The 25,897-nt window shown below is 45.5% G+C and overlaps 1 protein-coding gene and 1 long non-coding RNA gene across 2 annotated transcripts; both read right to left on the bottom strand.

The window, feature by feature from the left end:
• Positions 1–7,890: 7,890 nt before the first annotated feature.
• LOC148129397 (uncharacterized) lies at positions 7,891–15,028 on the bottom strand. The gene is made up of 3 exons (XR_015745481.1): positions 14,590–15,028; positions 9,505–9,620; positions 7,891–9,096 (listed from the first exon to the last, which is right to left on the bottom strand). It is a non-coding gene; the product is annotated as an uncharacterized LOC148129397 (long non-coding RNA).
• A 4,998-nt stretch (positions 15,029–20,026) lies between these two features.
• Positions 20,027–22,929, bottom strand: HES4 (hes family bHLH transcription factor 4). Its single transcript, XM_026681589.2, has 4 exons — positions 22,523–22,929; positions 21,777–21,872; positions 21,531–21,618; positions 20,027–20,998 (listed from the first exon to the last, which is right to left on the bottom strand). Exons 1-4 carry the CDS (start codon positions 22,628–22,630, stop codon positions 20,412–20,414), a joined length of 879 nt encoding a protein of 292 aa, XP_026537374.1. The 5' UTR covers positions 22,631–22,929; the 3' UTR covers positions 20,027–20,411.
• Between the last annotated feature and the right edge of the window lie 2,968 nt (positions 22,930–25,897).

Below are 25,897 nucleotides of genomic sequence, written 5' to 3'. Positions count from 1 at the left end.
CTGCTACCTACCTACCTACCTATATCTATCTATCTATCTATCTACCTACCTACCTACCTACCTACCCATCTATCTATCTATCTATCTATCTATCTATCTATCTATCTATCTATCTATCTATCTATCTATCTATCTATCTATCTATCTATCTATCTATCTATGGCAGGATATTTATTTGTATCTCGCCTTTGTTGTAAAAATAATTGTAAAAATAATAAAGGCAGGATGCAGATCTCTCTCTCTCTCTCTCTCTCCATATATATACATACCTATATCTCTATATCTATCTATATCTATATCTCTATATCTATCCATCCATCCATCCATCCATCCATCCATCCATCTATCCCCTTCCCATCCTGCACACACACACATAAACACCTTTTATGAGAAATCACACCTGGGAGGTTCTGCTAGTGAGTTTAGCAGTCACAGGTTGTTGGGGTTTTGTGTGTATGTGTGTGGGGGTGTGTGGAATAACGAAATCATGGAATGAAATTTGACACAAGAAGCCTTTTGTTTCTGATGGTGAAAAAGAGCTCTCTTTTTTTAGCCACAGGAAGGCATTCTTCTTCTTCTTGTTTTGACAGCAGCTGAACAACCCAAGGAAATTAAACCTAGAAACAGGGAAGACCCAGCAGTGGCATCCTAAAGTAACCTGATCCTAGACTGGATTAGGTGCACCTAGTCCATCCAGTTAATTTTATTTAGGGTGGCTTAACTCTGTCCAGGATGGCGGCTGCAAAGCCTGGGAGGAGTAGAAACGCAGCTGGAATCCAGGTCAACCTTCTTTCTGTATTTTCAACAAGGGTAGTCCATTTCTATCGCAGAAATGGTACAAAAGGCCAGAAAGCAAAGCATCTGGGTTTTTTTCCCCAAAAAAGAAAGCACCACCTAGAATTTAAAATATATAAAAGCTAATCCTGTTTGTGTCTACATTTGGACAACACCCTAAGCCATAATGTGGTTTGCTTGGGGTTGTTTTTCCTAGTCTTTTTATTTCTCAGTTGCGTTTCCAACTCTTCCCAGTAATAGACCCCAAATAACCAGAATCATCACAGAGGTTCTTTTACAAAAGACTTCCTTGATTTTTCTCCCCCTTGAAAACGTTTTGCTTCGGTTCAGAACTTAAGAAGCTTCTTGGATAAAAAGTGAAATGTTTTCAAGGAGAAAAAAGAACACCAAGAACGTCCAGTTGCCTTTTGGAAAAGCATTTTGGGGACAATCATGTCCTGGATGATCAAGAAACTCCATAAACAAATAATCTGATTATTTATGGTGCCTAAACAAGTTAGAGTAAGCACCTAAGCTTGGTTTATGAATCTTAAATTGTTTGGGCACAATAATCGTGTTGAGATTCTTTGGGTACAATAATCCAGTGAGAGATGCTTCAGAGTTGGGCAATATGTGAATTTAATTTAATTATTATTATTATTATTAATTATTATTATTATTATTAAAGATTATTGTACCTAAGTAAGCCAGGATTATCCAAGATTTGCCGGTGCTTCATAAAAAGTGCTTGCTTGTTTCCAATAAACTATAGCTCCAGATTTGAATGCAATTCAGCCACTTTGGGTAAACTGAATAAACAACACTGAATAATTTAGGCACTGTGCTTGCTTATATTTCATCAGGAAGAACTGAAGTGGGGGTGTAAGGGATGGCTTACAACAATGGCCCTCAATCTTTTGGGCAGCAGGGATCGGAGAAAGTTTTTTTCTGTGGACTGTGTGTGTGTGTGTGTGTGTGTGTGTGTGTGTGTGTGGTTTTGTGTGCTGCCTGCATCCCCTAGATGGGGCTTCACTTGTTTGCGCAACCTGGACTGGGCACCCCTGGTTTAAATAATAGTTTAACAAGCATAAATGCTTCACATAAAATGATGTATAAACACGACAAGGAACAGCACTAGGAAGATAGGTCTTGATTACTTAAAATAAGAACAACTTCTTTGCACTTTCCCCCCCTCAGAATGTGTTCCTGAACCTTTTCCAAAATCAAGATCCAATAAATGGCAGGTGCCAGGCATTATTCCACAGGAGAATCTGAGAGAACTTTTCTCCTCCCCACCTTCTGCTTCCCATCTTCACTTCAAACAGGTCCAACATGCAGAATCAAAACTCTGGGAAGATAAGGTAAGCCGTTATGCGGAAAAAGATGGGTCGTCTCAGACTGACCATAACTCAAGAAGCCCTTTGGGTTTACCACAGATAAGGTGTCTTTATACAAGAGAATTTTATTGCCTTTATTTTTCTTAAAAACACTCTCCTGAATTTACTTTCTGCCCCATTTCCTCCTCATTTTTGTGAACCTCAATTCAGTGGAAGGGTCTTGGCACTGAACATGGCTTTTAAAACTGTTTTTTTTTTTTTTAAAGCAAGTAATTGAGCTCATAAAATGATGACATCATGGTTAGGGCTGCACTGAACAGGCTAACCTTAAAAGCTTGAGTTGTTCTGGTGTGGATAAAGCAGGTATGCATACAAGCTAGGAATGCCTGATCTTTCTGTAGCTTAGCATGCTGCTATGGGTGGTATTGTTTAGCTGTTTGCATCGTTTTATGACCCAGTGGAATTCCTGTCTGTAACCATCAGTAATGGTATCTACACACACACACAGAGAGACACAGAGAGAGAGAGAGAGAGAGAGAGAGACAGACACAGACCTGTTTCTGTCTGCCTCCTTTTTGATTGCGTTCACCGTCTGTAAGGGCAAGAAAATTGAGTTGGGTCTGCATAAGGTTGACTCAGCCTTCCATCCTTCCGAGGTGGCTAAAATGAGAACCCAGATTGTTGGGGGGCAATAGGCTGGCTCTGTAAACTGCTTAGAGAGGGCTGTAAAAAGTGGTATATACGTCTAAGGGCTATTGCTATACCAATCAGTAAAACAGTCCAACAATCCATAATCCATTTCATGTATTAATAATCATGTTTACACTTATATCTGTTGTCTAATACATGCTCGACAAAGAAAATAAATAAAATGATTAAATAAAATATGTGCAGCTTAGCATGTTGTATGAATTGTATGGTTTGGGAATGCTGGCCAGCAATTTAGGGCATTAGCTAATCCAGCCACAGTAATTAATTAAAGGAACCACGGCTTTGCTTGTGGCAAGAACACGTTTATAGTATTGGATGCCAGATTTTTTCAGGCACTTTTCATGAGGGTTTTTTTCCCCCCTGCCTAAATGGCACAGAAATCACAGTTATGTTAGCCCTTCCTAGTGCTTCCAGTCACTGGCACATACTAGTCAATTTAGCAGGCCATAGCTAAGTTTGTTTAAATTTTGTTGAAAATTTTATTGAAAAAAAGGATAACTGTATTAAGCTTGGCATCCTTTCATGGATATTGTGCCTTTTCCTCAACTTCTGCCACCCTTGCCATGAAAACCCCAGAGTTGCTTCTGGCATTCTGTCTAAACAGCTTATGATGGTAAGTGGGAAAGAGAAGGCATGGAGGGGCGGAGGGAATATTTTGATTGCAGGGATGAGAAAATAAACCCAAAATATCCACCATGGTTTGGGGGACAATTGAAGGGCAGCTGGTGACGAGCATGTGTATTGATGTTGTTCTTGCAACAGAATTTGATGCTTCTCTGTGTTACAAAATACGTTATACTCTTCAATGTATTTTAATTGAGTAGCTAGAGACCAATAATTAATCCTAAATCTTCCGGTTGTAGTTATTTTAACTGAAAGTGACACAAGCATTTATTGGACCAAAGAGGCCATTATGCTCTCACACTGGCACACTGCATGTTGGGTTATTTTGTTATAAATGTGTAACATAGTATAGGTTGAGGAGTTTGTTCACTCCGATTTTCTTGCAGTGTGTGTAGGGCCCACAGGAAGCTTTGAGAGTGGCAAGTATCTACAAACATTCAGGAAATATGATTTATTTTTCCCCCCCACAGAGGTGTAGTTTCTAAACCAGGAGTTGGCTACCTGATGTCTTCCAGATGTTCTGGGTTGCAATTTCCAAATCTGTAGGCTGCATGCCCATTATGGGAGCTGCAGCCTGAAACATCTAGAGAACCGCTGACTGCCCATCCTTGAGAAACAACAATTACTGATACAACTTTTAGTAGCATTAATTTTATTTGTGGGCACATTTTTAATTCAAGGGGCTCAATTTAAACAATGTGCAGAGTTCTGTGCAGGCCAGAATTCCGGGGACAGCTACCTTTTCTATTTAAGGGCATGTTTCTAGTTTAGAAGATAACTTTTAAGATTCCAGCTGCATTTTTATCCCTCCTTATTATTCAACTCCAGTGGCATTTTAGCTAGAGGATGCAAGGACTAAGGCAAGGACTGGTTTGGCAACATAGTTTTTTATGAGCTATAAATGACTGACTTTACTTGAATGACAAGAATTTTATAGTACATTCTGACCTGCGTGAAGCCAGCCATAGAAACCCTTACGCTCTCTGCTGTTGATCTTGTTATTATTATTATAATTAATTTGAGGTTCTGATTTTTTAGATGTGAGAACAGGTTTTGTCGCTCAGCTGTGTAAACTAATCTCTTGTTAAGTTAAGCCCCATCGCTGTAGGGAAATGTTTTGACCATCTCTCTCTCTCTCTCTCTCTCTCTTTTTCCCCAAATTCCCAGTCTGGCTGACAAGAATGATATCTAAAGTGTTCTCTATTTCTGGCTTTGAATTTGCATTTATGGGCTTGGGTTTCCAGGAAGAACCAATATTTTGTTTTAAAAAGACACATGTATTCTGCGGGATGTCATTAAAAGATCTAGCCAGCTGGTACATTGGGCTGGAAGGATGTACACCTAGATATGCAATACACAGTATTGCAACCAAACAAGTTAAAATTGGTCTGCATTTGTCTATTCTTCTGGCGCTAATTACAGAGAAGAAGTCGAACTGAAGAGTGGTGACAAAAAAATAAATCCAGGGTTAATTGCAGACTTTTCCAATTAAAAGAGTCAAGTACCCCAAATTAGCACTGAGCGATTTCTTGCAGCAGAACTGAATAGCTGAAGCTAAAAAACCCAGTAACTTCGCTCTACTATGAATATTTTAATTCAGTCTTTCCTCTGGCTTGTCATTCTATACAGGTGGTTCTCGACTTACGATCACATTCGGATGCCAAAATTTATGTTGCTAAGCGAGACAGTTGCTAAGTGAATTTTGCCCCGTTTTACAACCTTTCTTGCCACATTGGTTAAGCTCATCGTTGCACTTGTTAAAGTTAGCAACACAGGTTGTTAAGCAGATCTGGCTTCCCCACTGACTTTGCTCGTCAGACGGTCGCAAAAGGGGATCACGTGACACCCCCACTGGGACTCTGCATCCATCATAAATATGAGTTGGTTGCCAAATGTCTGAGATTTGATCATGTGACCTTGGGGATCCTGCAATGGTCATTAAGTGTGAAAACGGATCATATGCCAATTTTTTTTTCAGTACCGTTGTGTAACTCTGAATGGCCACTCAACAAACTGTTGTGCTTAGCGCGATCCTTTCTGTGAGGCTAGCAACCTGTCATCATCATCATCATTATTGTTGTTGTTGTTATTGTTATTGTTATTATTATGATTATTATTGCTCCAAGGGCTCCAATTACAATTGGGATAACACACAATTTCTTTTTCTAAAGTCGCTCAACTTCAATTTGTAAGTCCCGATACTTTGTGATTTTTTTTCTTGCTGTTTGTCTACAATTCGTGCATCACCAGGTATTGCAATGTCAATGAACCAAACCCTTTTTCTTTTCAACTATTGTTATGTCAGGTGTGATGTGGGCCAAATGCTGTCCGTCTGAATTCTGAAGTCCTACAAGATCTTGACTTTTCCATTCTCCATTCTCCATTCTCCTCCTCCTCCTCCTCCTCCTCCTCCTCCTCCTCCTCCTCTCCTCCTCCTCCTCCTCCTCCTCCTCCTCCTCCTCCTCATTGTTATTATTTTAAATTCACAATAATCAGCATCTGGAGTTCTCCCCACCCAGTGTCTGTCTGCATGATGCAATCCGTTTCTTGAATGAACACATTCTCCTGGCTTGGCATCTTGCCCTTAAATCAGAACCTAAACACGAAAGCAGGTTGAAACACCAAAAGCAAACTTTCCAAACACACCTGAGCTGGTTTTGTGTGTGCGTGTGGGGGGGTTGTGTGAACACAGCCAGTAACTAATCCCATCTGCACACAGAATTGTAAAATAAATCCAGACTCTTAAACTCCTTGGAAGGGTGGCAGGAGGAATCCGTCTGCAAGCGCGTTAAAATAAATTCTGCAAGCGGCCTTTCTCTCTCTCTCTCTCTCTCTCTCTCCCCACCACCTTCCTTATTGCTTTTGGTTGCCTGTCAACTGTAGGGTTGGTTGGTTGGCTTCCTCCTCCTCCTCCCCTGCCGCCGCGCCACCCCCATACAGCGGGAGGGAGGGGGAGCGGGGTGGCGGCTTGCCGGCAGCGTGCAGCTGTTGTAATGACATCGTACCACCCACCAGCAGGCTGAGTTTCCAGTGTGAGGCAAAGAGGCTGTGTGTGCGGGCTGGGGCGGGCCGACATTTCCCCCCTCAAGCATTGTGTCCTCTGTCACCGAGGAGGGAGGCGGCTCCCGGTCGGACAGCCCGAACCGGATACCTTCAGTGACTGAAATAATAGGCCTGGTGGTGGGAAAAAAGAGGCCGAGGAAATCTCTAGGGAGGAATTAAGTGATGAATAACTTTCTCCCCCTGCGCCCCCCCCCAGCTACGTTCAAGAAACAAGCCTCGAGCCTGTGGCCAGCCTATTAGCTGAATGCCCTTTCTCTTCCTCCTCCTCCTCCTCCTCCTCCTCCAACGCTCTTCATTGCCCTTGTGGGAAAGGGAAGGAAAATAAAATAAAATAAAGCAACCCTGCTCGGATTCCATGGCAGAAAATAAACTAGCGTGGTTTGGAGAGGGAAGAGGAGAGATCGAGCAAGTTGACCTCCTTTTCGAGAGGCAGAGAAATTCCAAGGCAGGCGGGCGGGTGGGGTGGATGGACAGGCCCCTCTCTCCTCCAGTACGACGTGGAGATTTGGTTTTACAACAGCAGCCCCAAAACACCTGTTTTCCATGCCTTTTATCTCACCCTGCCTCGCTAAGCCAGCTGCCTTCCGGATGTTTAAGCCCACGGCCTGGGAAGTTTTGAGGCTTGCAATCCTATCTGGAAGGATGTGGGCTGGACCGGTCCTTTTTTTTTTTTTTTTCCTAGAGCGAGAAATGGACCTTCCGGGTTCAAGTTGCTGATATCTCTAAAAGGACTGGCTTGGTTCTAGAATAGGAATAGACTAGACTAGACTAGACTAGACTAGACTAGACTAGAATAAACTAGAATAAACTAGACTAGACTAGACTAGACTGGAATAGAATAGAATAGAATAGAATAGAATAGAATAGAATAGAATAGAATAGAATAGAATAGAATAGAATAGAATAGAATAGGAGAATGAGAATGAGAATAGACTAGAATAGAGGAATGAAGAATAGAATAGAAGAATAGCATAGCATAGTATAGCATAGCATAGAATATTGGAATAGAATAGAATAGAATAGAATAGAATAGAATAGAATAGAATAGAATAGAATTGGAATTGGAATTGGAATTGGAATTGGAATTGGAATAGAATAAATATAGAATGGAATGGAATAGGAATAGGAATAGAATAAATATAGAATAGAATAGAATAGAATAGAGGAATGAAGAATAGAATAGAAGAATAACATAGAATAGAATTTAGAATAGAATAGAATAGAATAGAATAGAATAGAATAGAATAGAATAGAATAGAATAGAATAGAATAGAGGAATGAAGAATAGAATAGAAGAATAACATAGAATAGAATTTAGAATAGAATAGAATAGAATAGAAATAGAATAGAAATAGAATAGAAACAGAATAGAATAACAACAACAACAGAATAACAGAGTTGGAAGGGACCTTGGAGGTCTTCTAGTCCAACCCCTTGCTCAGGCAGGAGACACTTGACTATACCATTTCATTCAAATGATTGTGCAATCTCTTCTTTAAATCCTCCACACAAATGGCTCTCCAATCTCTCCCCAAAATAATTTTTGGTGAGATAACAAAAACAAGGACAAATAGGCTGAAAAACAACTTCAATCCCAGAGCAGTAACTATATTGAATTCTACTCTATAGTGCAATGTTAATGCAATATCAGGGGTTTTCAATTCAATTGTACAGAACGTGGAGGATGTGTGTTCGTGTTTTATTTTTTATAGTTCTAATGTACACTGAAGATGGCATTTAATTTTGTTGTATGAGGAGGTGCAATGACAATAAAGTAAACTAAACTAAAAAACTCTAGTGTTGGCTCACCTACAGGGGCTTATTGGACTCTAAACTGCCCAACCTTGGTAAAAGGAAATACTTATTCGGTTGCTGGGAGTGAAGCTAATGGCCGCTTCTAGTGGCAGGGAGTTGTGCAGGTTTAATTCTACACTAATGAATTGGTCCTTGCTTTCTCCATGTTAGGAAATTGTGGGCAGAGATGGGTTAATCTTTAAGGCTGGTGTTCTGAAGGTGACAACCATGTGGCAGAGGATGTCAGAATTGGCCTTTATTGATCCACTCAAGAGTACCTAATCCCATTAAAGATTGTGTTGCCTTCCGTCTCCTCTTCACCTTTAGAAGGAAGAGTTCAAAAGCTTCAACCTGCATTATTATTTTAATATCCCAATGAGCATCCTTGGTGTTGTTTTCTGACCAGTGCCAGTTTTCACTTCTTAACCATCCCATGCTCCTTCAGGGACATCAGGTTGAGGGCAGTATTTGTGATTGATACGGACCCCAAACTGTGGCCAGAGGTTCCAATGACAGCCCATCAAAGCCGACCTTATTCTCTCTCTCTCTCTCTCTCTCTCTCTCTCTCTCTCTCCTACTTGGTGGCAGGATTGAGCCTTCTTTAGCATGCTTTCTTATTGTGACACGTGGAAGGCAAAACCTTGCTAACAGAGTTTTCTTAGCACTCTGAGCAAACAGGGTTGGCAGGAAAGGATTAGTCAGTGGGGAAAAGGCTGTTCTGGTCCAGCAGTCATTTCTTCTGAGAAAAAGAACTAAGAGGGCATCCAGTCTAACCCCTTGCTTCAGGCAGGGCCTGCAATGAAAAATCCTTTACAGGTGTTTGCTCAGCCTTTGCCTAACCCAAGGCAAGCCCACCATATCCTTAATTTTACTCTTGACTTAGTGAAGGAGACTCTGAGGGATCCTAAGAATAAATAATCTCTTTTAGCTAATGCCTGGGCAAAATGTCCATCTGTTGTGATAAGTTTACTAATATCAAATGGTGGGCGGCAAGTCATTCTAGTTTAAATATCAACCAAGAGTAAGCCTAAAAAAATGGACTCTCAGAAGTAGACTTCTGCTTGGAATGTGTGACCAGGCAGGGGTGAGATTCTACCTGACCGGACCGGTTCTATAGAAGTGGTTGTTACGATTCTGCGCAGTTCGGAGAACCAGAAAATCGTCCCACTGACTGGCCCCTCTCCGCCCATTCACTCCTTACCTGGCATGCGTGCCATCCAACTTGCCTGCATTGTGCCTTGTCCTAATTTTTCCTTTTTTTTTTCCTCCGATCATCAGCTGTTCCAACTATCATCTGTGGTAGGCGATTTAGATTAGCTAGAAAGCAGGAAATCATTGTCTTGAATCAAACAGCGCATTTGTGATCTAGTCCTATGTATATAGTGGCATTTTTAAACTATTTAACTTACTAAATGTTTTAGATAGGTTTTAGACTAGGTTTTCAATTATTATTATTAATTATTTTAATTTTTAAATATGTAGTGTGATTGTGATGTGGTGTCTGGGGCACTGTGCTGGAGTAGCTTTCACATTTCATTGTAATGCAATGACAATAAAGGTAAATTATAAATTCTAAAAGCAGAGCTGAACCTTTCTTAGGACTGAAGCTTCTATTTTTCAGTTCAGATTCAGGCAGCAGATTGCAGAAAGGTAGATCTCTGAGTGAATCTGTGATTCTGCAAGCAACTCAATCTGCCTGCCTGCTTTGCCTACTTTTGGATAAAAGTTGCTTTTTTAATAAAAAATTCAATATTTACATAAATATTTACATGCAAGCCACGCCCAGACAGTCACGTGACCACCAAGCCATGCCCAGTCATCAAGCCATGCCCACCCAGTCACATGACCACCAAGCCACACCCACAAATTAGGCCATGCCCAAAGAACCATCTGTTAAGAAATTTGAGTTCCCACCCCTGGATGAGGGTATCTCCCAAAGGGAAATTCTTCCCAAAATTGTTACTTTTCTCCATGGCTGAAAACAGTTTGGATCCTTATCTCAATATAGCAAATATCATTCTTAACTCAGGCTGGCCCACTCTGCCAAGCCAACCCTGGAATGATGAGCAGGTTGGCCTGAATCTGAGGCTGTCCATCTTAAAGAATTGTGTCCTTTTCCAGAGACGAGGCACTCCCTTTCTCTCTCTCGCTCTCTCTCTTTCTTTCCACTTGGCTTGATCGTAAATGCTTTTAAAATCTTTCTGGTTTCTACGGCTTCTGTGGTTTCCTGCAGAGGGTTTTGCCCGGGAGCTACGCCAAGCGATGCTCTTAAACCATCGATTTCCTATAGCATCTTAACTTCTCATTAAGAGGAAAGGCTGGCAGCTTCATTGTCCATGCAAAATGTACGCTGGGATGGGTGTGAGTGTGAGAATGTGCTCTGAGGCCGAATGGGGCCACACATTGGCCAAAGAAATACAGGGGGACTGCTGTCCATCAAGTCAACTCAGCTGCCATTTTGTGTGGCTTCTGGAGGGCGCTGGGACATCTCTTCGCTATTTTCCTTACAATGCAAAGGTTAGAAACTGCCACCACTGAGCAGTGTATGTATTCATTACAGGCATCGGGTCGAAAACAAAGTTGTAAGAACTTGTGGCTTAGTGGACCGTTGAACTGTTTAGCAGGGGTCTTAGCATGGAGTTTGGACACGTATTTTGAAAGGGGTCATGGCGTGTTATGTGAATTCAAGGGGAGGGACTTTGCTGACTGGGTCATCGGAAAGGCGGTGTCAAATGGGAAAAATGGATTTAAATGTTTGAGTAAAGGGGATTGCACCTTTTTGCGTTACTTTGCGATTTAATTATTATCAATCTTTCTCCATCTTCTTGTCTGTCTGTCTGTCTGTCTGTCTGTCTGTCTATCTATCTATCTATCTATCTATCTATCTATCTATCTATCTATCTATCTATCATCTATCTATCTATCTGCAGTTTCAGTGTTATGATTGTTTATTAAACCAGAAAGGCTTCTGAGCAGCAAAGCAAGAAAGGACTTATATTTCTTTTTTAATGGTTTCCTTTCCAGTATGAAATCGATTTGTTTCTGCATCTAAAAAGCAAATCTATACCCTGAGCTTTCTTTAACATGTTTCAGCTTTGGAGAAAATAAAAACAGTAACCAGGTAGACGCCAGATCCAATATGAAACAGAACATCTAGAAGGGTCGTGAAATGAACAGCATTTTTTTTTCCTACCCCTTAAGCTGCCGACAACAGGTTTCAGCACTAAGTGAAAAAAGTGAACTGGTTGAGGAATGTCTGGTCTAATTTTCCATTCATTCTCCCACAAATGCACCGTTTCTGGTTCCTTTTGCTTCAGACAGACTCTGCTGTTATCTCCTTGAGATAAATTCTGCCTGCGGTTGAGACAGCCAGACAGAGCAACAATCTTTAAGCCCTTTTGGAACCATAAACGTGAGAACAGCCTGTTTTCCCAAGCGAGCTGGCACAACCTCACTGCTCTGCTAATTAGCTTTACGTGTCAAAAGAGGCCCAACTGCTTTCTTGTCTCTTTTTCTCTTTGTATGCCGCAGGAATTCTTCACCTGTCCCACTCAGCTGATGGTGGCGAACTCATCCGCAGCCCACAGATCAGTCAAAGTTTGTTCTGGTGTCTGAGAAAACTTCCTAAAAGTTAGGAAGAATTGCACAGGCACATCCAACCCTCACATATGTTGAACAGACGTGTGGGGGGGGGATTTCCCCTGCCCTCTGCCATGATATTTTACTCTGTTCAGCTTTTAAACAACCTTCCTCTCTATCAAAACCTTGCTCCTTTCTAAAATGAAGAGGGCTGAATGAGGAGGAGGTTTTGCACCAGCAGAAGTAAAAAAAGCATTTTAAAAATCTGGGTTAAACAAGCCAGAAAAGCCCCATGTTTTGCTTGCTGATGATCTCTTAAAAAACCACAAAGGTTAGTCTAGTGAAAAATCAAAACTTCCGAAATGAAATTGACCAACAATTTGCTGGATCTCTGGCGGGTACCTGCAGTAACACTAAAGAATGGCATTCTGTATGTTGAAGCATGTCAGTAATATTTTATCATTATTCCTGCATATATACACCCTGGTCATTAGATGAAGGGTTAAAGTGCAGAATTTTGCCAGATTCAATAGTTTGCATTTCTATACAGGGCTGAGGAACATTCCCCAAGAGCTCCTGCCAATCAATGGAAAACCTGCTGTTCTTACTAATCAAATGGAATAAAGGGAGGGGGGGATAGTGTAAAAGCTCCTTCAAAAACACACATTATTGGTGCCTGGTGTACAAATTAGATTTGATCTAGTTTTCTCAGATAGAATTGAAGAGCCTCGGGTGACTGGAAATGGCTTTCTCAGATAGAAAGGTGGAACAAGGATTATATTCACGGAGCAAGGCCGAGCAAATAATTATTGCAATTGTACAGCATATTAAGATGGGTTAGTGTTAACCTGGATATGTGTGGGGCTTATAGATTTGTGTGAATTCAGGCCACCGGGCTACTTTGGAGTACATTTGAATTGTGGGCAGCTGGAACATGAGTTGGTTTAGTCATTAGGTTTAACAAGTAGTGTGAATACAGCCACTGAATTAGGAGGCTAGGTAGTAGGGTTGAATTATGGAATAACAGAGTTGGAAGGGACCTTGGAGATCTTCTAGTCCAACCCCCCGCTTAGGCAGGACACCCTACACCACCACAGACAAATGGTTGTACAATCTCTTGTTAAAAACTTCCAGTGTTGGCAGCATTCACAGCTTCTGGAGGCAACTTGCTCCATTGAGTAATTGTCCTCGCTTTTGCTAGAGAATAATAATAATGTAAAACAATCACATTTATATTGCCACTTGACTCCCAGCGATTCTTTTGTTAAAAGCGGGAGTGGGGGGAAACTTAAACTAGGAATTGGCTTCACAAGCCATGATTTTGTTCAGCTGCCACAATCTTAGCCTAACGCAATTCCCATATTCCTCGTGTGGCCTGATCAAGAAAACTCAAAGACATCCAAAAGATGGTGAAAGCCCTGTGGACGCAGCAAAAGGTAACTACAATAAACTTACCCAAAGCTAGTTAAGTTGTTGTTAAATCCTGGCAATTTAAAAAAAAGCAAAAAAAAGCACCAGCGTACCAGGCACTCCGGCTTTGACACATTTGAAAGGAATCTGACAGATTCCAGACTTTATAACCAGAAAGAACAGAGCTCCAAGGAGTTTGTGGGGAGAGGGAGTGAGGGGGGGAGAAACGCAGGGTGTTTCCCTTCAAAATGTATTTGCAAGTTCAGGAGCATATTGCCTTGGCCTATAAATCCTCTCAAACCGGCCTGCGTCTTAAAGGGGAGCCAAACAAGCTAGTTTATTTATTTTATCCATCCCTGGCTCTTCTGGTGGGATCGGGCGGCCACAGGCCTCTCGAGTCAGGGGGAGGAGGGGGGATCGGCATCCTTTGTCTGGAGCAGTGGGTCCCTTCGCTGGAGCGCAGGGAGGAGCGGAGCAAGAATTTTGGCGCCAATCTGCCCTGCTTTGAAAGGGCTGCATTCCTCTCCCCTTTCGGAGGGAGGCTAGAATCCCGATTTGAGGGCTTGGGTGCAGTGAACCCCTGACCCCAGAAAGAAGGCCTGCTTCTGTGGGGGGCATTTCAGTTCAATTCATCAAATTAATGGCTTGAGTCGGCCTGCCCCGTCCCTCGGCAAGCTGGGACCGGCTGCAAGGCCGGCTTGCGAGTTTCTTGGATCGGGACTTTTTTTGGGGGTGGGTGGACATTGCTCTGCCTGCTTGGCACAATCCCCTTCTAAACCAAACATGGATCTGGTTTATTATCAATTTGACTACCAGGCGCAACAGCAATCCCAGGGAAGGCAAGCTGGCTAACTTGTAGATTTGTTATCATTCCCTATGATCCTTTTTTTTATCACGACAGCGATGAGGAGGATGGCCAAGGATACCCTTATTTTTTCAGGATAGGTATTTTTCCATAGCAGATTACAAGCAACCTTCGCCCTTGTTTTTCCAGTTTTAAATATATATATATATATATTGTTTCCAAAGGAACAACAAACTCCTAGGATTTTTCTGATGAGGCAAGGAGAAATAATCCAACTGAATTGGAGAAGGTGGTTTGGCTGATTTTAGGAGGGTTTCAAACTGGGCGCCTTGGTGGTTGGGTTGTAGTCTCTTGCTTTAGTCTCTTGGTTAAAGCCAGCCTGATGCCAACCTTGGAAAGGCCTGGCGGGACATCTTCCCTCCAGTCCAAACTGCCCTGTCCCCTCGGGGCTGCTTTATTGCCCTGGATCAAACACAGAATCGGGAGAATTACCTCTCTTTTAAGGCCAGGGCCCACGGCTTTGTTTATCCTTCCAAGAACAGGGGCGAGAGGTAAAACCCGCGCAACCGGGGGGCGAGGAAGCCTTTGCAAAAGAGAAAGAAAGGCGGAGGAGAAGCGCGCGCCAGGCTCGCTCCCAGCTTAACGCCCAGCCTCGGCCAACCTTCCTTGCCCCACGCGGGTCGGGGAGGAGGCTGCCTTCCTCACGCGGGGTAACCTGATTGCAGACACCCGCTCCTCGCCAGCCCGCCCCCAGGTTGGGTGCCAGGCTGTTGCACCGAGGATCCGGAGCATGGGGAGAAGAAATCCCCGGAATTTAGGCAGGGTTCGGCGCCCCCCCGCCCACCCCCCCAAATTGCCAGCTTGGCCAGGCCGACGTGGCGCTGGCTCCCCGAGCTGCGATCCGGCGCGCCAGGCCAGCGCGGCTCCGGTGGCTGTGCCAAGCGCTCCACCCTCCAAGCTTCCTCCAGCAGGCCGGGCCACCCAGCCGCGGGCTGAGCCAGCCGAGGGCTCCGTCACTCCCTCAACGCTCCAGCGCCCGGCCCCGCGTGGGCGGCTGAACGCTCGTCGGCTCGCCAAGAGCCCGCGCCGGGTGGGAGGGAGGGAGGCCGGGCGGGCGGACGGACAGCCCGTCAGTCAGCCAGCCAGCCAGCCAGCCAGCCAGCCGCCGCCGCACACAGTCCAAACCAGGAGGGAATTTCTGGTTGGCTTGGCGGCGCGCCCGGGCGCAGTCTCTGCGGAGGAAGGGAGCGAGAGAACTCGCTCTGTTCTCACGACCTTCAGCTAAATGCACGCGGCAGGGCGGAGACATGGGGCGGCCGCCAAACCCCAACGCATCCGCCAGCTCCAGGGCAGCCGGCCCCGCCGCACAGCTTGGCTCAGGAAGGGCTTCCTTTCACTTCAAAGCCGAAAGGCTCGTGCAAATCTGCCTGGCTGAGGTTTTCCAGCAAACCCCGAACCGTGGTTAGGCCTTTTCTTTAGCAGGTGATACATAACCGCCGGTACCTCCTGGCCTCCAGATGGGTGTGGAGTGCAATCCCCATCGTCCCCTGCCAGCAGGCTCGTTGACCTTGGCGCCCACCCGCTTCAGAAACCTTACACCCGTTTCGAGGCTTTGGGCACGCAGAACACTATAGATTCCTTCCTTGGCATTTCCAGTCAATCTTAAATGTTGTGGACTAGGAGCTCCTTCCTAGGGAAGGCATCCCCCTACAGCGAGGATTGGTTAAATAAGCCCCTGGTTCACACAACCGAAAGCTGAGCATCTTGCTACACCTGAACCTGGCAATGTTGACTGTAGGTTAGATGGAAGATCTCAGCAGACCAATATTCCTTCAGTCGATGGGTGGCTATATGCATTTGTCAAATAAATAATATAACGATAGCTTCCTTTTGTTCAGTCTAGTGGAAATTGGTTCATCCCTTCCCAACAAGGTCTTCCCACAAGCCTTTCCCCCCACCCATTCTTGCCAGCCACAGGCCTATCCTAAGCACATTGACCTCTCTTGGCTGCCTCCTAGTGACCAACCACATTTTTGCAGCTGTGCTCCAGTAGCCTTATAATAATATTTGCCCGCTGATCTAATATTGTGAGAGGGCGGGTTTTTTTCTACCCACTCCCCATATCCACCTTCCACATTTAACAAAGCTGTGAAGAGGCTCCCCAAAACGCTGCTGTGAGACTTGGGAGTATATTGGGAGAACAGGGTCCCTGGAAAGCAGGATAAAAATACAGTTAAATAAATAAACAGCTGCTCCCTTGGATTAAATGTGCTGTAAGCACTGTGAGTGATTAACTGTGTGCTCTAAGGATAAACCCCATATTTAGTGCGCCATAGGGTGAGACCATCACAAACTTTGGGCCTGACTTGCAGCCATGGGGGGGGGGGGAATGTGGCTGTTAACTCCAAATAACCTTTCCCCCTCCAGATAGGATCAAATCATCCATCGCATTTGTATCTCCTGTTCAGCCTGGTTGTATTTCTGCTTTAGCTTCTAGGCCTCTCCTTTAACTTTTCCCTTTTGGAAAGAACATTCCCCCCCCCCCCAAAAAAGGACAATTTTGCACCTTAGTCAGTTTGCTTATTTCCTCACTCTGCTAAACAAATAATTCCTTCAACCCTGTCCAACTATTTACAAAGTCTGCACTACTATTACTATTAATCTTCTCATCACTCCTTATTGCCCCTCCCCTCCTACTTGTGATTGTACGACTGTAACTTTGTCACTTGCATCCTTACGATTTATATTTGCTGTTTCCTGGTATGATTTGATTGCTTATGACTGTTATTAAGGGCTGTACCTGGTGATTCTTGACTCTTGATGAAAGTATCTTTTCTTTTTATGTACACTGAGAGCATTTGCACCAAGACAAATTCCCTGTGTGTCCAATCACACTTGGCCAATAAAGAATTCTATTCTGTTCTGTTCTGTTCTCACGGACTGGTCCCTTTGGATCACTTGGGACTTTTTCCCCGTCTCTGTTTAGTGACAGAATACTTCCTTGATTGCCTGCATGGGGTTTAATAATTACCTGACCTACTTCAGAGGGTTATTGTAAGGTTTTCTGAAATAATGCCTTGGAAGGGCTTTGTTGCACTTTTAAGCATCTCTCTCTCTCTCTCTCTTTTTTTATAGCTTTCCCCCATCCCTGTCATTTTGGGGAATACCCTCTTTTCTCTCCTCTGGGCTTGCTATGACGCTTCCCCTTTGGCTGCTCTTCCCATGCTGTGCGTGTCATAATGGGTGGTAAAATTGTTTTCTCCTCAATTCTTCTTTGCTGCCTTCTTTGCTGCAGTGTGGGTGAGGTTTGGAGCAGAGTGGGCAGGGGAGAGAGGGGGAGGTTTGACAGGGAAGGCAAGGGAGGGGAGGAGGAAGAACAGGGTTGAATCATTCTCATTTATGAGGAAGGCTTTTGTGAAGGCAACCGACTGAATTTACAACACTATTGAGTCCAGAGAGTCCATCTCGCGCCCACCCCCCCACTCCGGTCAATGAGAAGGGGGCTACTGTGGGGTGGTGGGGGGGTTGGATGGGAGGGAAGGAGGAAGAAGGGCCCAGACTCTCAATAGACTCTCGGCCTTGCAAAAGAACCCGCTGCATATTCAATGAGACCTTTTATATCTTTTAATTACCCTTCTCCACAAAAGAGGCCAAGACAGCTACCCATCCCATAAGGTGGGAGAGTTACTTTTCCTGTTTCTTCCAAACCCAGGGAGGGGGGGAAAAAAAGCAGAGCTACAGGGAGGCCAAGCCTGCTTCCATGGGGGGTGGGGGGTCTCCTTTTTAATCAGCTCATGACTCCAAACAGCACCCAATTTACGTGGTGGGTAAGTAGGCAGGCTAAGATGAAGCATTGGGTCTTGATCTTCAGGTCCTTCGCTTTGGCACAAAACTCCCTCGTTTGATACCAAACGGGTGCCTTTCGGCCTACAGAATGGAAAGTTGGGGGTGGGAAGAGAGAGGGGAAAAAAAAGTGACAAGGAGAATGGCCTAACTGCTTTCTGGCAGGAATTCATCATCATGATAATACTGGCCAACCTCATCTGTGACACAGGATTAGCTGAATTGTGGTAAGGAGAATGGCTGCTTTTGTGCAGAGGGCCTGAATGCAAAGATTCTCCCCTTCTGTCCCACGTCTTCAACCTGAAACAATTCCTTTCCAAAGTCAAGAAACTGCTCATTTGATACCAAGAGAAAGCAAATATCACACACTTGTATTACGAAGCTACAAGAGCCCCCTGTCTAAAACCAAGTCTCTTCCCACCCCACAACCCCCGCCATTCTCAGCTAAGGGGATATTGGTTTCCTTCACCCCCATTTTCAGGTCTTGTATCTGTTTTCTAGAGAAGGTAAACCTGCCTTTTCTGAGAATGAGGGGATGCCGTAGCTTTTCTAGGCTGCTTTTGCATCTTTCCATGCCTCAGATTAAAAACTGCAGAAAGGCAGTTCTGCGCAAGACAATGTTGGCGCAGCCTTCCAGGTCAATAGAGCAGGCTGTCAGGTTGCATATTTCGCAACTAGAAAATAAGAATTTCTATAATGCCTCTAATCCCCACAACTGCAGATGGTACCTGGTCCTTAACTTAGAGAAATGGAGGAAGATAAGATATACAGGCAACGTCTCGTTGGCTGCTTCTGTAGAGGGATCTAAATAATACAGCAGTTGAATATACATGATAAATGTGGTTTATTTTAACCTTGCTTATATTGTGGCTTAGGATATTGCATGGTCCCAGCACCTTTGGTTATTGTCCGAAAATGGATTTTAATAACCAGGTTAAATCAGTTATAAGAACTCAGCTGTTGCTCAAGACCTCATTCGGAAACCCATTTTTTGAAAGAATATTTAAGTTAGAAACCTTTCTAAATGTATATGCTAGGGGGAAAAACTGTTTTTCCCTAGTTCCCGTTTTGAAATTAATATTCTAATAGAACTGGGTTGCATAAATAGGGATGGCCAGTAGGGGGTGCTAGTGTATACCTTTGCTGCCATCTAATGGCTGTCTGCAATTTTGCAGACCAGATGTGGTTGCCAGCCTAGAACTGCTTTCTGAAAGGACCAAAGCTGAATTTAATCTTCATTTGAACAGAATTTCAATTAGAGGTAACTAATACAATGATTCCCTAGTAATTAAAATGTTTTTTTCCTTTTCCCATATTAGCGTTTACTGTTTGGAGTTGCTGAGGGCAGCCAAGGTTTTGGGGGACTAAGATTTGAAGAAGGAGAACAGAGTTGACTCTTTAAATCTTGGCTAGCTAAGTGCATAAGCTTTGGGCCGAATTGTCAACTTCGCTAACATCACAAGGCTTAAATTTCATCTCTGTTATATATAAGGGAAGCAAGTTTGTTTTCTTGGAAGCTAATTTTGTGTGATTTGAAAGAGGAATCTTAGCATGAAAGCACTATCAGCTGTTTGGAGCAGCTCTTGCCAAATTAAGGAAAAAATACGGCTTGTCCATCACATCCATGGGCATTTATTGCACTGGGTGGCAAATTTCTCCCCTATAAGCCTACTTAAGATTACCCAATTAAATCTGAATAGTATTTAAGTGGGGGGGAAAGGGGGGGGCTTTTAGATTTTGCAAGTATAACAGATAAAGACTGCTCCCCACCCATTTCTTTCACAGATGGGAACGCCTTTGAGATAATCACACCCTAATTTTGTATTTGTCCATGAAAAAAATGGACCTTTAATAATGTAACTGGAACATTCTAGTTGAATCCAAAGCATTTTCTGCCTTCTTGATTTGCTAAAGGAGCCCACAATCCTTGCAACTTTCCTCTATCTTGCACACATTGCGTGGTGTCTGCGATGCCCCTAAAGAAGGAGATAGCATTGATAACCAAATCACATTTGTCCAAGTCCACTAATTTAAAAAGTTTTAAACTCTTGCCCACTCTTCGTTCTGGCCACGACACAACAGCATGTTTTAATTCAAGAAAGTTTTTATTTGTACAAACATCTTCCAGCATTCTTTAAAAACAAAAGTCTCGAGACAGTCATAAACAAGCTTTGGCATAGCACATGGCAAATATTTGATACAAAACTAACTTCTTTCTTTTTTTAAAAAAGAAATATTTCACATGACGTTTAAAAGGATGAAAAATACAAATTGGCATTCCAACCTTTGGAAAGGAATAAATATGAAAGGTTTTTTGTGTGTGGGGTGGGGGAGGGAAGAGGGGAGGGTGGGATTCAGTCAACAAAATAAAACTTTATAGAGGTCCAGGTTCCATACAACGGAACCAATGTTGAAAATAGTCAGGATTCCTTTTTCTGTGTGGGGGGCTAGAGGGGGGAGGGGGAGGGAAGTCACCAAGGTCTCCAGACAGTCTCGTGGTGACGTTCTCCTCCGGCTTGAGAAACGGCGGCTAAGCTGCCCCCAAAGGATGTGAGCCCCTGCACTGGTGATACCGAAGGAGTCGTCGTTGAACCGTTGCAGGAAACGGGCATGTTTGCATTGGCATAGAGCGGAACCACGGGTCCGGCGTTAGGTGGGAAGGATGGGCCGGGGATGAGGAAGGCGAACTGACCGTCCGTCGCAGGTACCAGCTGGAAGCCCCCGTAGACTTTTGGGGACAAAGTTTCACCAGGGTTGAGTTTGCACGGGCCGGGAAGGACTCCAGCTGCTGCAGCTGCTGAGCCCGGCAGCTGGATATGCAAAGGTTGCGCCAAATGCGCAGGCTGTCCGCCAGTGGCCTGAGGGGGAGGGGGAGGCGGTGGGGGGTAATTCATGGCCACAATCTGACCCAGGCAAGTGGAAAGGTGGCCCAAGAGGCGGCTGCGGACTTCCGTGTTCACCCCTTCGCAGGTGGAGAGGAAACGAGTCACTTCGTTCATGCACTCATTAAATCCAGCTCGGTATTTGCCCAGGACGGTAGGATCTGCACTCAGAGCAGCTGCCAAGGGAAGGAAAAAGGGTGAAGGATTAATAACCTGAACCAGGAATGAAGCCTCTTTTATTTTTATTTTTTTGCTCTTGGGGACGAATTGCTTCCTTAGGGCTGCTTTCTCTGGCCAGTCTCTCTCCTACTAAAAGATCCTCCTACTAAAGATCTTTAAGATGTTGGCTTGGAGACCGGGTCAGCTGTGGGATTTTCCTGGGTGGAGAAGGACCAAACACTTCCCCCCCCACCCCACCCCAGGGCCCTGGAACAGGAAGATGGGCTTCAAATCCTAAGCCACAAAACCTTTTGGCATGTTGGTTTCTATCCTGCCTTGCAGGAGATACTAAGATGATTTATTGCCAAGCAAGAACAGAGTATATAAACAGAGTATATCTCTGTGTGTGTGGAAAAACAGTGGCTAGATTTTCCATAATATATAATTTTATTTTCTTTCTCGAGAAGAAAACTCTTTGCTTTCACGAGGAGAACAATTCAGAGGCCAACGCTTTATACACTCTTAGCTGGCAAGAGGTTTGCTACTCACCTGTCATCTGGGCTCTTTGGAGATTTCTCAGGTGTTTTACTGTCATTTCCAAGATATCTGCTTTCTCTAGCTTGGAATGCCTGGAGCTCTGGAGGAAAGGGTGGGGGGAAAAGAAAAGGTGAGCTGTGCCTCCAACCACACCGATTCAGGTATCCCTAAAACTGTAGGGACCCCAGGCTCCTCCCTCCTCCTCCCCCCCTTCAAGGGTTGCTGACGCAATACGTATCCCCTCCCCCACCAATTTACATCTTTCTTCAGCGCATCCAGGATGAGAGTCTTGAGCTGTCCCAGGCTTTCATTAATCCGGGCCCTCCGTCGTTTCTCCATGATGGGTTTAGATGACTGTTTTTTTTGGGGGGGAAAGGAGAGAGAGAGAAAGGTTAGAAAATCCAAGTAGGCTTCATTGGGGTGGGGGTGGCTCCTCCTCATCTTGCAATTGAGATCCTGCAGCCCCGGTTAATTCCCCTCTGCAGAGATTCAGGGTGGTTAGCAAACTTGTTGGATTCTCTAAGCATGGCAAGGTGTCCAAGGTTCCAAGCCTTGGAAGGACGGAGGAAGAAGATCCCTAAACTGCGCTGGATGTCCAGTTCCCAGCCCCCTCCCCCAAATCTTTACCCAGGTGCTGTCCTGGCTTGCACCCTTCTTCCTCCCCCCACCCTTTATATATATCTACTCCTCTTCTTCACCTATGCCTTCCCTACCAGCGCATCCCCACCTCTCTTTTCTTGCCGGTATCTCTCACGCAGTTCAAAATCTCAGCATTAAAGTGGGGGGGGGGGAGAAATGCTCGGAGCGCGCGCGGGTGGGGCGTGGAAGGGCGGGGGGGGGGAGATGTCAATCAGCCCCCGATCGAGAGGAGAGGAGTTTAACGAACTATCTATCCGCGCGCGCGCGCCTGCGGTTTAAAGGGGTTCCATCCTTTGGGGCAAAGAAGAATCGGTTTTAATTTCGTGGGAACAAGAGGGGGGGGAAATAAAAAAATAAAATGTTACCTTTCTGTGTTCGCTGGCGCTTTTGGGTTTATCTGGAGTTTGGCTGGAGCTGGCCGGCGCTCCGGCAATCGGCGAGGCGGTGGGTTTTTCCATCGTGTCGGCTGGCATTTTGGCAATCTCGTGAATTTCCACCACCACCACCACCCCACCTCCAAGAAAAGAGAAGTGGAAGCGGAAGGCCGGCCAGGGAAAGGCGGATCAAAGGGCTCTATAACTTGGCGGTATATCCGACGGGAAGCTGCTTGCTTTTCTTTTCCAAGATTGAAGAGGGCCGGCTTCCACGAGACAGAGAGGGAGAGAGAGAGAGCTGGCGTTTTGCAAAAAAGAAGAAGAAGGAAGAAGCGATCGCGCCCCGGCAAGTGGCAAAACGCCTCCCGGCCCCCGCTCCGGCTCCCGTTGCTTTGGCTGCAGCGCGCCGCTCCCCCCTGGGTTTATATAGCCGACGGCAGCTCCCAATTCGTGTGAAACCTTCTCCACATTCTTTCCCACACTCCCGTCCGCCAATGGGAAGCGGGACTCTCCCCGTCGGGCTCGCCGATTGGACGACGCCCCCGCGAGCTGTCAGTCACGCGCCAAGAGTTGTCCCCCTCGCGTCTCCCCCCACCCCACCACTCCTTCCCTCTCTTCCCCCTCCCACTCCGCTCCAATTTATTGCTTTGCTATTTCTCCCCCCACACCTTCTTCTTCTTCTTGAACTTAGGTACCTGGGCGCCACTATGCAGGTCTATTAGGTACGGATCGCTAAGCTCGGGCTGCACCTCCTTGGGCAATCCAAGAAGGCGCGAGGCTCTCTCCCTCTTCCCCACCCCCACACGCCCCAGTCCTCCTCCTCCTCCTCCCCCACACCCCCAACCCCAGGGGCTGCATCTCGGGGGTCGAACTCTCTGTGCCCCAGTTAAGGAGAATCGCGCGCTACCCGTGCTGGAATGCCTGGATCCCAATTGCGCTTTAAAAACAAAAAATCAGGAAGGCTGGGTGCTTTTTTGTGGGGGAGGAGGGGGGGTTGGAGAGAAAGAGGTTCTCCCCAAATGGGAGGGACGTGGAGAAGACCCCGATTTTAGGATGTGCCTTCCCTGTATTGGATTCTGCTCCAATTATTATTAGGTGGTAATTGGCTTTTTTTTGCAATTGGGTGGGCAGGTTGGTTGTATTTCTTGGCTCTCTTTCGCCCTAGCGGCTCTTGGGCAGGTGTCCGGTTTTCAATCATGAACGGTATCGGCGGAGGGTGGGGTGCAGCTGTTGGTTGAAGGGTCGGCCGGCTTCCTGCTCCCCTCCCCCCCACCTGAGCCCACCGAAGACCGCTCAACATCAGCGCCGGTGGGAAAGCCGTCGTATTGAACCCCCAGGTAATAATATACCACATTCCCTCCACCGAATCGCTTGGCCCAGGGCAAGTGAGCTCTTGTGCAGGACAGTTTCTACGGATCGTCTCTTCTCCCCTTTAGTTTTCTTGGCTTGACCTGCCCCTTCACTCGGTTCCAATCCCATCCCCCTGGCATCGGCTTTCCAAAGCAAACCAACCTCGGTGCTTTGCACCCACCCACCCACCCACCCTTCCTTCCTGGCACCGCGCATCTGTTTGCAACGCCGTTCCCGGTTTAGCCAGAAGTGAAGCCCCACGGAGGGGACCCCTAGAGCTCGTCTTGGGGAGCTGAACAAGACCCAAAGCAAAACCTCCTTTTGGGGGGGGGGGGGCTGCGCGAAGCAGGGGGGGAAAAAAACAGGAGAGGTGCTCCCAGAAGGGGATTTGACTCGCGCTTCCCTCCAGCTGTTTTGCAAAAGCGCACACAACGCAGGGGAAGGGAGAGTAAATAAATAAATAAAAAATAAAATAAAACAAACAAATAAATAAATAAAAAGGAGGGATGGAACAGCAAAGAGCAGCAGCAGCAGCTGCTGCTGCCCGGCACGCGAAGCCCTGCCAGGCTGACAGCCAATCGGGGCACGGCTGCAAGCCAACCTGCTTCCCATTGGATGGCAGCCTTCGCAGCTGTCAATCAAGAAGCCTTTTCTCTCTCTCTCTCTCTCTCTCCCCCCCCTCCCTCCCACCCCCAGCGGCTAAAACAGCCGCCAAATGTTGTCGTGCCTCCACCCTGCGAGACGGGCCGGGGCGCGCGGGCGCGCGTTCGCTGGCGCGCGCGCGGTTGCAAGCTGGGCTTTCCTCCTGCCCTCCTCCTCCTCCTCCTCCCTTTCCCTTCCCTTTCCCTTCCCTCCCGGCTCGCCGGAGCACGTGCCAAAAGCGCTTCTTGGCTTCCTGCGCCGCGCACGCACGCAGTCACACATGCACCCGGCAGCCCCCGGAGTTGGTTAGGGAGGAAGCGCTTGGGGTGGCACGGCTCCAGCCGCGAAAGCTCCCGGCGGTTTGCAAAGCTAGACAGGGAAGGAGGAGAAGGGAAAGGAAAAAAAAAAAACAAAAAAACCCAGCAGCCCAGGTCCTGGGAAAACTCCGCCCCTGCGCCTTATTATTTATTATTTATTATTGTCCAACCTTCGGTACGGAACGAAGATTAAGCTTTTGCAAAGGGGAGGCCGGGTTGCGGATGTACGGGTGGGGGGAAAAAATAAATAAAAAGGATCTGAGGATTGCGTTTATACAAGGCAATAAATTTGGTCGAGGGTTCACTTTAGGTGGGAGTTTTGTGGAGGGTCGCCACTAAGTATATGTTGTCCCAACCTCACAGTTTGATCTGGGTTTGTTTTTTTAATGGTTCAATGCACCGGGAAGACTTAGAAAATAATTTAGTAAACCAGGGGATCCGGTTAACCTGACTAGTTAGGCTTAGTTAGAGGCAGGTCTGGAAATGGCTCTGGTTAATTGCTGCTAGCTATGGCATTAACTAGAACTAGCAGAAATCAAGTCCTGGTGTCCTATGGTTTTGTTTTTTTTGTTTTTTACTGTGCCTCTTGTTTATTCAGTAGATTTAACCAGATCGTTGTAAACTTAGTAATTGCATTTGGTCAACCTCTCAACAGTTGATTAAATTTTCCATTGGTTTAGTATGTCAGGAGAACCAAGACAATTCAGTTGCCTTGTGGATTGGTATTTTATACGAACCCAGAAAATAAAACTCAATTTTTAGGGCAAATATACTGTGATTTGTGAAACCCAGGACAACCACCAGGTGGCGAGATAGAGTGAAGTTTTCCCCTGTCCTTAATTGCACTCTTGAGGATCTTTAATATATTATTTTATTCCTTTAATGTCTTACACGGGGAGAATAACTTATTGGCAATTTTTCTGAATACGCCTTCGTAAGGACATAATCGAGCATAGAAGTAGGCAGGTGTCGGGCTCATAAGAAAAGTGATGTTTTTTGCCCAGAGATCCACCAACCAGAACCAGTAGCAAAATATACTCAGTATTAAGAAGTGAGG

This window comes from Notechis scutatus, chromosome 16 (assembly GCF_049901735.1).
Source record: "Notechis scutatus isolate UNSWTSFEM ecotype Mainland chromosome 16, rNotScu1.2, whole genome shotgun sequence".
In the NCBI taxonomy this organism is placed as follows: Eukaryota; Metazoa; Chordata; class Lepidosauria; order Squamata; family Elapidae; genus Notechis; species Notechis scutatus.
The sequence above is the reverse complement of the archived record's forward strand: the minus strand, read 5'-3'. Positions and strand labels throughout refer to the sequence as shown.

Bases quoted from the DNA above. Each gene is read 5' to 3' on its own strand.
- HES4 (XM_026681589.2), bottom strand. From the start codon at position 22,630: ATGCCAGCCGACACGATGGAAAAACCCACCGCCTCGCCGATTGCCGGA. The intron at 21,619-21,776 runs GTAAATTGGTGG...CCTTTCCTCCAG, and splicing joins TGGATGCGCTGAAGAAAGAT to AGCTCCAGGCATTCCAAGCT. The intron at 20,999-21,530 runs GTGAGTAGCAAA...TTCCCTTGGCAG, and splicing joins CCAAAGAGCCCAGATGACAG to CTGCTCTGAGTGCAGATCCT.